This window comes from Saimiri boliviensis, chromosome 4 (assembly GCF_048565385.1).
Source record: "Saimiri boliviensis isolate mSaiBol1 chromosome 4, mSaiBol1.pri, whole genome shotgun sequence".
In the NCBI taxonomy this organism is placed as follows: domain Eukaryota; kingdom Metazoa; phylum Chordata; class Mammalia; order Primates; family Cebidae; genus Saimiri; species Saimiri boliviensis.
The window spans coordinates 84,611,686-84,624,844 of record NC_133452.1 but is presented as its reverse complement, the minus strand read 5'-3'; the positions used below and the strand labels follow the sequence as shown (position 1 = coordinate 84,624,844).

The 13,159-nt window shown below is 36.0% G+C and overlaps 1 protein-coding gene across 5 annotated transcripts in view; it reads left to right on the top strand.

Annotated features, from left to right (window-relative positions):
• The window catches only part of CYB5R4 (cytochrome b5 reductase 4), a 114,829-nt gene that overhangs the window by 72,308 nt on the left and 29,362 nt on the right, over positions 1-13,159 (top strand). For 3 of the 5 annotated variants that reach the window (XM_074397728.1, XM_003922965.4, XM_074397729.1), the window contains 2 exons: positions 7,831-7,971; positions 9,729-9,881. The exons of 1 other annotated variant lie outside the window; for it this stretch is intronic. In XM_074397728.1, coding sequence (XP_074253829.1) covers positions 7,831-7,971; positions 9,729-9,881 — 294 coding nt within the window. The remainder of the gene's footprint in view (positions 1-7,830; positions 7,972-9,728; positions 9,882-13,159) is intronic. One more of the 5 variants, XM_010333826.3, reaches the window with a different exon arrangement.

Below are 13,159 nucleotides of genomic sequence, written 5' to 3'. Positions count from 1 at the left end.
CTATTTCCAATTATAGTCATATTCTGAGGTGTTGGGAGTTATGACTTTAACATATATGTTTGGTGAGGGGGACACAATTAAGTCTATAGCATAGATCCAATCCAAAGACCCTTTCTTTACCCTCTAGAGAACAGACTTCTTATATTTTGCTGATATGGGAAAGTGTCAGTCATGTGGCTGTACTAAGTAGGGGAGGACATCAGGGGAATGGGAAGACCTAGCCAAGCTTCTTAAATGAACTTTTATTGAGAAGGTAATTTTAATTCTACCTTGACTCTGATGCCACAGGTACTTGGTCCTGCCAGTTTCTCAGCCTTAAAGGAATTTTGTATTATAAGCATGTTGGCTCTTGGCTTTCTACACTTCTGGCTTACCATTTAGCTGTCTTGGGTCTGTTGAGTCATTTACCAGTCTTCTCTCTGCCTTATTAGCTCCTAAGGTTTGTTACTTTTATCTCTGATTTCTGTTCTTCCTGTCTGGGCTTATGCCTTAATAAACAACCAAGCACACATACAAAAACCCTCTTTGTTGTTGTTTTAGGGGATTCGAAAGGAACTAACTGCGTGTATTCAGTCTGTCATCTTTAAATATATAGAATTATCATACATATTTTGAACTATTGCATGAGATAGGAAGAATCACACTTTTTCCCACTGCTCAACTCAGAACACTAAAATGTAAGATTTTTTTCTCACCAACAACCAACAACTCTATAGCAACTCCAACTGTCTGTCCTACAATTTAACTCAAATCTGATACATCCTGGAGTTTAGGGTAGACTCCACAGGTCAAAGGCTTAATCCCACAAGACTGCCCCTTACTTCACACGCCAGTTGCAAATTCCAGGTTGTGACCTATGCATCTGACCAGCCACCTATAAATCAGGGTTATCACAACCTTCTTCTTGGGTTCAAAAATTTGCTAGGATGGCTCACAAATCTCTGGGAAACATTTAAGTTTATCAATTTATTATAAAGGATAAAGGATACAGATAAATAGTTGGATGGAAGAAATGCGTGGGGACAAACTATGTGAAGAGGGGTGCAGAGCTTCCATGACCTCGGTGATTGTGTCACCCTCCAAACACCTTCATGTGTTCAGCTTTCCACAAGCTCTTCAAACCATGTCTTTTTAGGTTTTAATGGCAGCTTTATTATGTATGTGTTATTGATTACATCATTGACCATTGGTGAACAGCTCAACTTTCAGCCTCTCCTGTCCCCAGAGGTCTGGCGGGGCGGGCTTTGGGTTCCAATCCTCTAATCACATGGTTGGTTTCCCAGGCAGCCAGCTCCCATCTTGAGGCTTTCCAGGAGCCTACCAGGAGTCTACCCGTTAAGATAAAAGATGCTCCTAGCACCCAGGAAATTTCAGGGATTTAGGAGTTCGGTTTAAGGCCCTCATAGTACTTAGGAAATTAGAAAAGGTTTTAAGAGCTCAATATCAGGAACCAGGGTTGAAGACCCAAATATTAGAACAGAGGATTATTGCAGTGTCTCTGTTTACAAGGATTTTAGGAGTTCTCTGTCAGGAACCAGACACATAGACCAGTAAGTATTTCTTTTTAAATCACAATTATGAAAATATATTTGTAGACAGTTTTTAGAAAAGTTTGAGGCAGCCTTATTTTGAGTACACATTGTGTGTAGAAGACTATTTTAGGCACTGTGGAATGAAACAAAGAGCATGAGAAATTTAGTTTCCCAAGTGGAAGACATAAACAAACATGAGATTGAAGAATACTTTTATAAGGAAACAGCCCAACAAGAGCAAGTTATATGATACAAACAAAACATGTTTAGTGGTAGCCCCAAGTGAATAGACACAGATGAATATGGTCTTGAATGACTGCCTCAAAGAAGTGAATTTGAAGTAGTATTTTCAAAGTGAGGTTCATGGCTTTTAGGAAAAAAAGCAAAAAACTATGTGGGACTTTCCAGGTAGAGCTACAGATCGTTACTGGTTGCATATTGTGCCAGGCATTTTGCTGAATGGAGGGAGAGAAAAATGTAAGTAGCATATAGGAAAGTTCAAATGGGTTCATTTTACCAGAGCAAGAGGTCTGAATTTTTTGGTATTAGGTAGGGAGAGAGAACATAGAGAAATAATAGTGTGATATAGCAGATCAGAAAAGAATAGAAAAGGGACAGTGCAAATGAAAAGAGATATTTTTAGAGTGAAATATCTTTCCCTGAAATTATCTGACTTATCTAGTGACTGAAAAATCATAGCAAGCCAGGTAAAAGCCAAGTCCAAGAAATAAATGATACTGAGAACCAAGACTGACCTCCACTTGGAATTCGTAGTTAGAATGACCATCATTCAAATATTCTCTATAATTTCTTGAGGCTCTTCATTCATTCTTTTATTTCTGCTGTAAATTTTTTCATGAATCCTGAACCACCATTTAAAAAAAGAAAGTTTTAGCTTTCTTGGTTGAAATTGGAGCTATAATGTATTTCTCAGTGAAGGAAGTTTTCCACTTTGGAAAATGACTTGGAGTTAAGGAGATATTTTTATTTCACTGCATTAGCAAAGATAATTTCATCTTTCTTCTTTCTTCTCCTTAAATCATGACAAAAGCTGTAGGTTATTTTATTCACTAGAAAAGCCAAATGCTTACATCAGCAATGTATTATAATTAACTTGCTTTGAGTAGCCTCAAAGATTTATAGCCAATCATGTGGTTCCTGGATTTTCAGTATGTACTACTGTAATTATTGACTTTATGATAATAGCATGCTGGCTCCATCTTACTGGTTTCTTAGCTAAAATCATTTGTTTGAAAACAAGCATATAAGTTGAAAAAATTTTAATACAATGTTTTCTCATGTCAAATCTAGAATATACTTCCATTAAGGATTCATATATGGTAAAGAACATCAATTGGAGAAGAGAAACTTTCATTTTTACCTTCAATCTGAATGCAGTAGATCAATACTTTAAAGTATATGTATTGAACCAATATAATTTGTAAGTGTGATAGTTCAAAATAATTTTTTTCTTTCTGGAAATGAAGATTATGAGTGAGTTGCTCTGGGGTGTGTATGGGAGAAAGAGGCAGGAGAAAGAGATGGCTGAGGAACTTCTCTATTAAGGGTCAGAAATCAGTAGAGAATTGAATTGCTATTTCTATATCTAAGGTAACATTAGCATTTTATCTTAATTTCTATTGCCTTTAATATGGAGACTTGGATCACCAAACAAAGCTAATTTTAAAGACTTGGCAGCAAATAACCCAGTCAATTAGTCTTAGGAAACAAGATTCTAAAAAAAAAAAAAAATTATGTCACATTTTTGCTATGTCATCAGCCACTTACAGGCATATGTTGGAGATATTGAAGGTTGGGTTCCAGACCATCACCATAGAAAATCGCCGTAAAGCAAGTCACGCAGTTTTTTTTAGTTTCCCAGTGTATGTAAAAGTTATATTTACATTGTGCATTATTAAGTGCAATAGCATTATATCTAAAAAACAACTTAAACATTTTAATTAAAAAATAATACATTGCTAAAAAATGCTAACAATCATCTGAGTCTTCAGCAAATCATAATCTTTTTGCTAGTGGAGAGTCCTGCCTCAATGTTGATGGTTGCTGATTGATCAGGGTAGTGGTTGCTGAAGGTTGGGGTGGCTGTGGCAATTTCTTATGAAAAAATGAAGTTTGCCACATCAATTGACCATTCCTTTTACAAAAGATTTCTCTGATAGCGTTTTATCCACAGTAGAACTGCATTCAAAATTGAGTCAGTCCTCTCAAACTCTGTTGCTGTTTTATCAACAGAGTTTATGTAACATTTTAAATTCTCTGTTGTCATTTCAACAACATTCACAGCATCTCTACCAGGAGTAGATTCCCTCTCAAGAACATACTTTCTTTGCTCATCTGTAAGAAGCAGCTCCTCATCTGTTCAAGTTTTATCATGACATTCCAGCAATCCAATTACATCTTCAGGCTCCACTTCTAATTCTAATTCTTTTCCTATATTTCTACCACATCTTCAGTGACTTCCTTCACTGAAGTCTTGAACCCTTCAAAGCCATCCATGAGAGCTGGAATCACCTTCCAAATTCCTGTTAATATTGCTATTTTGATTGCCTCCCATAAATCTCAAATTTTTTAATGACATCTGGAATGGTGAGTCTTCTATATATATTTTTTTATTGCATTTTAGGTTTTGGGGTACATGTGAAGAACATGCAAGATTGTTGCATAGGTACACACATGGCAGTGTGGTTTGCTGCCTTCCGTCCCCTCACCTGTATCTGTCATTTCTCCCCATGCTATCTCTTCCCACCTCCCACTGTTGAGACTTACTATGTGGAAAGAAAGATTCCTTTCAAATTATTACCATTCATTGACAAGACACCTAGTTACGCAAGAACTCTGGTGGAGATACGTGTCATGAAGATGGCTTCTTTCCTTAAACCTCATAAATCAACCTCTTCTAGTTTCCAACTTTTCTTCTGCAACTGCCTCACTTCTCTTAGCCCTTCTAGAATTGAAGACAGTTAGGACCTTGCTCTGGATCAGGTTTTTGGCTTAAGGCAATGTTCTGGCTGGTTTCATCTGCAGACCACTCAGACTTGCTGCATATCACCAATAAGGCTATTTCACTTTCTTATGTGATTCATGTCCTCACTAAAGTAGCACTTTTAATTTCCTTCAAGAGCTTTTCCATTGCATCCATAACTTGGCTACAGTGATTGGCTACTACTGATAATTACTAACCATGTTCTCAAACTTTCTAAACAAGGCCTACTGAGTTGGGCAGGAAACCCTAATAGTTTCTTACTCCATCCCACATCTTTTCTGGCTTCCCTGAGATGTTGGACAAGTTTTTAACCTCTATAAGCTTCTGTTTCCAGCAGGGAAAATAAGAGCAAGTACTTTAAAAGTGTACTAAGTGCAAGAAAGAGAAGCCAGTTGAAGGCAGTGGGAACTCCTAGTCCAGTCTTCTCTTTCTCTTCTATCTCCCATTAAAGAATTTGCCTGTGTTTTCTATTTTTGCCTTGTGAAATTCTGTTTTTTAGAAGGGAAAATACAGGTTTTTTTTAACATTAAGAAAAGAGTATGCCCAAATAGTCATATTATCCTCAGTATTTCAGCCTTATCCTGAGTATCTCAATATTAATTGTATGTGTTTAATTCAAATAGATTAGGCATTTAGTACAGTAATATTTCTGTTTTATGTTTCTCTTTTACTATATTTTCAGTTTCTCATTTCTCCTATAATTATCTGTGCCTAGAAAGCCAAAAACCCAACAGGTAAATAATGGCATTGTGCAGACTAAAGTAATCAGTTCCATCTGCTTTATACTTTTTTTCTCATATGCTGCAGTTCCCATCTGTCTGAGCTGTCTTTCTCCTTGATGCAATTGAAACATGAAAACTTTCTTAAATCTTTGTTAAAACTCTTAGAACCTATAGTTAGGATGTTCTATTGAAATTATGGGTAAAATATTGAAATTATCTCAGTAGTGTTAAATAACAGGAGTGCTGTGTCAACTCTCTAACAAGGAAAGTCAGTAAATCACTGTAACCCTGGATTTCCTTGTGTTTTAAATATGGTTGTAGAGTTGCATACTTACTATAGCAAACTTTTCTAGCAAATACTAGAGTAGAAATTGTCAATCTAGAAGGTGAGCATTTTCATCCAGCTGTAAAGTTATCAAGATGATATGCACTAGATTTTATTAGAGGAAAACACTATGCCCCTTAGACCTGGGCAAGAGGGGCACCTTCACTGGGTTCCACACTTGGAGAGCCATACGTGACTGACTTCAGCTACTCCCCTCCCACAAGGTGAGAGGAGTATTGCAAGGCCACAAAGTATCCACCTGGAGCTCATTCTCTTTCTTTCAACTTCACACTCCAGGTATCTAGACTGTGGAATTCCCTGCCCAATGATCCCAAGTCTACTTCTATCCAAGGAGTGGCCAGGGCTGTTTATGTGGAAAGCTAGTGCATGAGCTTGAGCCTGTGGGTTAATGTATCCACACCCATTTGAGCCCCTAGTCAGTGTCAGAGAGCCAAGAACAAGAAGGCAAGGTAGGCAGGCAGTGGGAGTTCAGGTCTTTCATTCCTCTGTCATCTCGCTGATATTCTGAGGAATTTAAGAATCCTGAATTTGAACCTAGCCTTCTAGGACCCCGTGAAGGTAATATTTCAAGATAGAGCATAGAACATACTTTGACAATTATTTGTTAGATTTATAACTGTCAAGTATTTATAGGTATATAGTATGTGAGTCTCTAGTTGTATTCTTACTGTGGGATGTAGAAAGGGTCTGGAAAAAGAAATAAAGAGATCATTTGCACCTTCATTTCTTTTTGTGCATGGGCCTGTCTTTTGACCCTTTAGTTAGTCCAATACTTGTTAGACCTTCCAGGATAACTTTAGAGTGGGCTCTTAGCCAAAATCTGGTACAAGCCTGTGCCCTGGCACTAGAGTGACATGACCTCTAGTAGTACTCAAAGGTCTTTGCATGAAATGATATACTTTAATGTACTTACTGCTACCATGAGAGCAGGTGGAAAATTGAGTAACTGATCTGTGGGGAGCAAAAGGGAGAAGGGAAGTTGGATTCACATGTGGCTAAACTGTTTTCTTAAGATTATATGTGAATTTCAGTTTCCCACTAAGCACTGATTATCAGCTGTTGGCCCTTCACTTTCTAAGATCTGGAAGAAATATTTCTGCACCTACTTGAATATTTTTGGGTTAAAAAAAGAGAATAACTAGAGTAAGAAATATGGTATTAGGGTTCATTCCTTTATGTCTATGTAAATACTATTTAAGGAGAGAGGATAAATAAATAATAAAAAGGATATAAATAAATAAAAAGTTAATATCTTCACATTACTCTGATATGCAGTTTATGTTCAAAGAGAATTTACAAGTGAAACACTTAATTCTTTCAGAACTTCTATAATAAATTCTTCTAATTCAAATGGTATTATTTACTTTGTATACAAACAATTTTTTCTGAGCTTGAGATATTAATTTCAAATTTTTCTCATATTTATTGAAATATTTGATTCCTTTTATCTACTTGTATATTAGTACCATAGTCCTAATCCTAGCATCTTCAGCTTTTCACTTGAATTAATTTTCCAGATACCAAAATCTACACCTTCAAGCATAGAAGTTTTTGTTTCAATCATTTTTGAAATGTTCTCTGATCATATCTGTAATGCATACATAGAAACATAGAGACACAAGAATGTATACTTTTCTTGCCTTTGTCAAAGAGATCTTCTAAAATTGTTTAATAGTGCTACTGTTGTTAAGCCTTAAAGGCTTTAGTTTCAGGACTTTCCCATTGTGTAAGAAAAGACTTGAGAATGTACGGTGGCTCACAACTATAATCTTAGCGCTTTGGGAAGCCGAGCCAGGTGGATTGCTTGAGTCCAGGCATTTGACACCAGCCTGGGAGACATGGTGAAACCCTATGTCTTAAAAAAAAACAAAAACAAAAACAAAAACAAAAACAAAACTTTAGAATGTAAATTTATTCATTATCAAATAAAATTAGGTTATTTTTTAGAACATAATGGTTTAATATGCTAATAACAGATATGAGGAAATAACCCTCATAAAGTTCATTTTTCAAATTATAGAAGTATTTACAGGTCTTGGACAACAAATATCTTAGGAAATAAAATGGAAAATTTAATCTTATTGATGAATTTTTAAAATGCGTAGGCATTTTAGTGAAATTGAAGCTTTCTAGAAAACAAAAGCTGAGTGTATGCATTCTCTTAGTGGTTTAGTATTACTTCTTACTAATTTATGTATCAGTAAGAGAAAATGAATCACTTTTTAGGTTTGTACTACAGAAAGTGCCAGTTAATTTCCAAGGAAGATGTCACTCATGACACAAGGCTTTTCTGTTTGATGCTGCCACCAAGCACTCATCTTCAAGTGCCCATTGGGCAACATGTTTACCTCAAGCTACCTATTACAGGTAAGGTAAATAGAGGCTTTGAGACATGTTTTCCTCTTTTATAAGCAGTTCAAAATCAGTACTATTCTCCCAAGAAAAGAACCATTTAAGTTATTAATAAATGTTTCCAGGCAGCTAGATTTAGTGAGAGTCAGAATCTAGGTTTGTGACTGCCACATGTCCTACATGTTGGAACTATAGCTGTATCACATTATCATATGGAACAAAGATATTGCCAGTAGTTTAGAGATGGTTCCACCAGCACGGTAATTTACTACTAATAAAACCCTAAAGGAAAGAGAAAACACAAATAGTCCTCCATGAAGACAACTACTAGAAGCTCATACTGGCATCTTTTAGTAGCTACTTAGGATTGTATCATTTATGAAGTTGAATCTATAAAATTTAAAATGAGTAAATGATGAGAAATGATTTTATTATATGTGCTACCAGTATAAGAAGCTCTGTAAATGTATAAATTTGAATTCTTACCTCACTTGTTTTGAATACCCTTCTTATTGATGCCCAACGTTTTCTTGGCCTTTTGAAGCGGCAAACAGTAAAATTCTCCTGTCAGCTGTAGTATTTCCAGCAATGAGTCTAAAATGTTACTAGCTAGGTCTTGGTAGATATGATATATTATGATGGGGCACTATTAAGGTTTTCTCTTTTACATCACTAATGCTAGATTACCTAAGTCAGAAGCTGGTATCTTCTCCAGTTACTGCCACTGCATTTTAATTTATATATGTATTTTGTGTATGTTAAGGAGCCATGCATACATTTTGGTCTTTCAAACAGTGGTGATTCTTCTCTTTGGAATTTGGCTACCTAAAAATATAAAACGAGTTCTTATTTATTTTACTTTTTAAGAAAATAATATATTCGGCTGGGCTCAGTGGCTCACTCCTGTAATCCCAATACTTTGGGAGGTTGAGGCGAGAGGATCACCTGAGGTCAGGAGGAGTTCAAGACCAACCTGGCCAACATGGTGAAACCCCATCTCCACAAACGTAACAAAATTAGCCAGTCATGATGGCAGGTGCCTGTAATCCCAGCTCCTTAGAAGATTGAGGTGGGAGAATTGCTTGAACCCAAGAGGCAGTGGTTGCAGTGAGCCAAAATTGTGCCATTGCACTCCATTGTGGGTGACAGAGTGAGACTTCATCTCAAAAAAAAAAAAAGAAAAAGAAATCAATATATTCTTAGAAGTAGCTGGATTAACATTCTTTTACTCAGTTACCAAAGTAATATATAATACATTAAAATATTAAAACCATTTAAAGTACATAAAGTAAAAAGTGAAATTTCTTCCTTTTTTTACTCCAAATGATCCTATTGGTCATCAGTTTCCATTTTTAAAAATTTGGTGTATAATCAAAATTATTAGGTAAATACTTTTTTTGCATCTTCATGGTAAACTTTTGATGCAATTTTTGTTGTAGCCCATTACAAAGTTTATTTGCTGATGGAGTAGATGATTGTCTAAAATTATTACCATATATTTCTATTAGATTAGACTAAACATAATAAAAACAGATTGTTTACATTATGGGTACAATATTGATGGTGAAAATTATTTCAGCACATACAGGCTTGGGGTATATATACATATATATTATATACGTATAGAATAATCATTAGAATTACGTACCCATTAGATATATAGTTTTAAATATATACTGATAGTATTATAAAATTTGTATGTTTCATCTTCATTAAGAGATTTTTTGAATTTTAGAATTTAATTTTTTTCTTGTGATTTTTTTTTTTTCTAGGTACAGAAATAGTAAAGCCATATACACCTGTATCTGGTTCCTTATTCTCAGAGTTCAAGGAACCAGTTCTTCCCAACAATAAATACATCTACTTTTTGATAAAAATCTATCCCACTGGACTCTTCACACCAGAGCTTGATCGTCTTCAGATTGGTTAGTGTTTTTAAATTTTTTTAAACCTCATTTGTGCTGTAGGTTGGATCAGATTGCTCTCTAGTTATCTCCACATAGAAGCCTATCTTTAACTCAACATGTCTGCAACCAAAGTTATCTTCTCTTTGATCCACCCACTATGCCCATACTCCATATTCCCTGTTTTTATTATTTGCATCATCACTGTTCATCCTTGATCCCATCTGGAGACTCGAGTCAGCCTTGATTCTTCCCACTTTCTCTCTCCCAGTCCAGTCAGCCACTAAGTTCTGTTGAGGCTACATCTCAGTGACTTTTTCAGCTACCTCTTCTGTCACTGTATATAGTAAGCCTTCATTTCTTTGTTGGCTTCTAACTGTTTTGTCACCATTGAGCCTAGCTGCTTTGCAGCTTTGAAACTTCTGATGGGTCCCCATTACCTATACCGCATGGCCTACGTACACTTTGATAATCTCTCCAGCTTTATCTCTTGCTATACAAAAATATTTGTGCTACTCACAGTTTCACAGGTTTGTTATCCTCATTCACAGGTATATGCAGTTTCCACACCCAAGATGCCCATCAACCCTTTATCAAGTGCTTTTTTAAAAAGACCCGACATCAACTGGGTGCAGTGGCTCACGCCTGTAATCCCAACACTTTGGGAGGCCAAAGTGGGCAGATCACTTGAGGTTGAGAGTTCGAGACTAGCCTGGCCAACATGGGGAAAACCTCATTTCTACTAAAAATACAAAAATTAGCCAGGCCTGGTGGTGGGCGCCTATAATCCCAGCTTTGTGGGAGGCTGAGACAGAATTGCTTAAATCCAGGAAGCAGAGGTTGCAGTGAGCCGAGATCACACGACTGCACTCCAGCCTGGGCAGAGCAAGACTCTGTCTCAACATAATAATGGTAAAAATAAAAATAAAAAGACTCAAACATATTATCACTTTATGGAGCCCTCCTCCTCCCCTGAAACTCCCAATAACTAACAGTTTGTTCGTAGCTCTATTGTAAGAGTAAATATATTCCTTCATTCCTAGACTTTGAGTTTAAGAGCAGAAATTGGCTTTACTTATCTTTATATTTTCAACATCTGACAAGGCAGTTGGCACATAATAGGCTGTCAGTAAATGTACTTTGTTTTTTTGTTTGTTTATTTTGTTTTCGAGACTGCTCTGCCACCCAGGCTGGAGTGCAGTTGCTTGATCTCAGCTCACTGCAACCTCTGTCTCCTGGGTTCAAGTGATTCTCCTGTCTCAGCCTCCCAAGTAGCCAGGACTATAGGCGCACACTACCATGCCAGCTAATATTTGTATTTTTAGTAGAGATGAGGTTTCACTGTGTTGGCCAGTCTGGTCTTGAACTCCTAACCTTAGGTGGTTGGCCCACCTCGGCCTCCCAAAGTGCTGGGATCACAGGTCTGAGCCACTGTGCCCAGCCAGTAAATGTACTTTGCAAGAATGAATACAGAACTATAATGAAATCTATTAAAATTAAAAAACCTCTTTTCTTGCTTCTGCTCCCAAGGTGTCTTTTACTCCTTTTTTTGTATTTTCTTTTCTCTTTCCTTGGAAAGTGTTCCTCTTTCCAAGGCAGCATTAGCAGTATATAGAGGTGCCAGTGAAGTGGATCACTAAAATTTGGAAATCAACAAAATTACATTACTTTCTGAAATGTAGTAATAGATATGATTCTGCTAATTTTATCTACTTCACATAGTAGATATGATTAGTCATCATTGGTTACATAAACCAAAATATTGTATATGAATTTGAACCTGAAGTATTTTGGAGTACTTACAAATCTAGTGAAGAGATAACTATCACCTTATGAAAGAAGGACTAACATGATTGTAATACAGTGAGTGGAAAGTTAAGGAATGGTATTGTAGCCTATTTACGGAGATTTTTGTGAACGTAGCAGGGTGGACAATTGTCCTAGAGTGTAGAAAGTGAAAGCTCAAAGAATGAGATGAAGTGTTATTTCAACTTCATTTAGGGAGGCTACACATGGCACAAATACTTGTGTCACTTAGAGAGTTGTACACTAAATGAATGACCGCATACACTTATCCATCTCTTTATTTCAATCCCATGTTCACTAAGCAGCATGATTTTGCATGATTAATTTGGCTTTTCAAGTGTCCTGATACTGAAAACAAGGTATCCATGCATGTTCAAGTCACTAGATACAAAGTCACTTTATACCCCAGCTATCAATCAAAGTATATTGCCATTCTGGCATGTGTGCTATAACCTCTTCTGAATTTGATTAGCATCAGTTATCCTACCAGAGTCTAATCAATTTTGTTAACATTGGAAAGACTAGGCTGTGGGTAAAACTTACCAAGTTAATACTATCATCTGATACTTCTTTAGTAAACTACTACCTGGCTTTTTCCTAAGGACACTCTGATCTCATGGTCTTTTGCAAATTATAACAAGAAGCTTCTATTATTTTCAAATACTTATTTCATCAATTACTGCAAGATTCTTACTATTCTTACTGCAATGGAAAACAAACAGTTGTGAGCACCCAAGCATTTTAAAATAGGATAAATCATTTATAGACAGCTTTATTTTTCATTTTAAGATTACGTTTCAAGTTTCTTAATCCAGTTGTAAAGGCGATTTTCTTATATAATGGTACATGGTGATTATATCAACTGGACTGTAGAAAATGGGCACTGACTTCTCAACTGTGATGATTCTAGATTGGAAAGTAGCATACTCCAAGTACAGTTGACTGCATTTCTGATCTTGCTTTGTTTTTATGGGAATTAAAATCAGAACAGCCCTTCTAAATTAATAGGTCTTTTTAAAAATTTGGTAGAAGAGAAGTTGATGTGTTTATCAATGTAAGTTTTTAGAATATATTTCTATTTCAATTTTCTCTCCTACTAATCCTGTTACTATGGTTAAGAATCATATGTAAATAGTGAATATCTATTCTTTGCTCTTTACCATGCAAGACAGATATATATGTACTCTGCTTTTGAAGTACTTAAAATTTAGTTTAGCAATCAATCATTTATTGATAATTTGTGGATAAGTGCTTCGCAGTAGTTTGTAAATTTCAGACTTCAGATGGTTTGGGAAAATAGTGGTGGGAAATTATATCATAAAACCTCATTATTAATTTGATTATAATTCAGATGTACTTGGGGGCCTAATGAGTATCCTTAAGACTACTTAAAGACTGATACAGAGTCTGCAAGTTAAGTATGTATATTGTTACTCCTCAGTGTTGTAAATTCAGGTAATTTTGGCTTCTTAGTTTCTCTGCTGGGTTTTTTG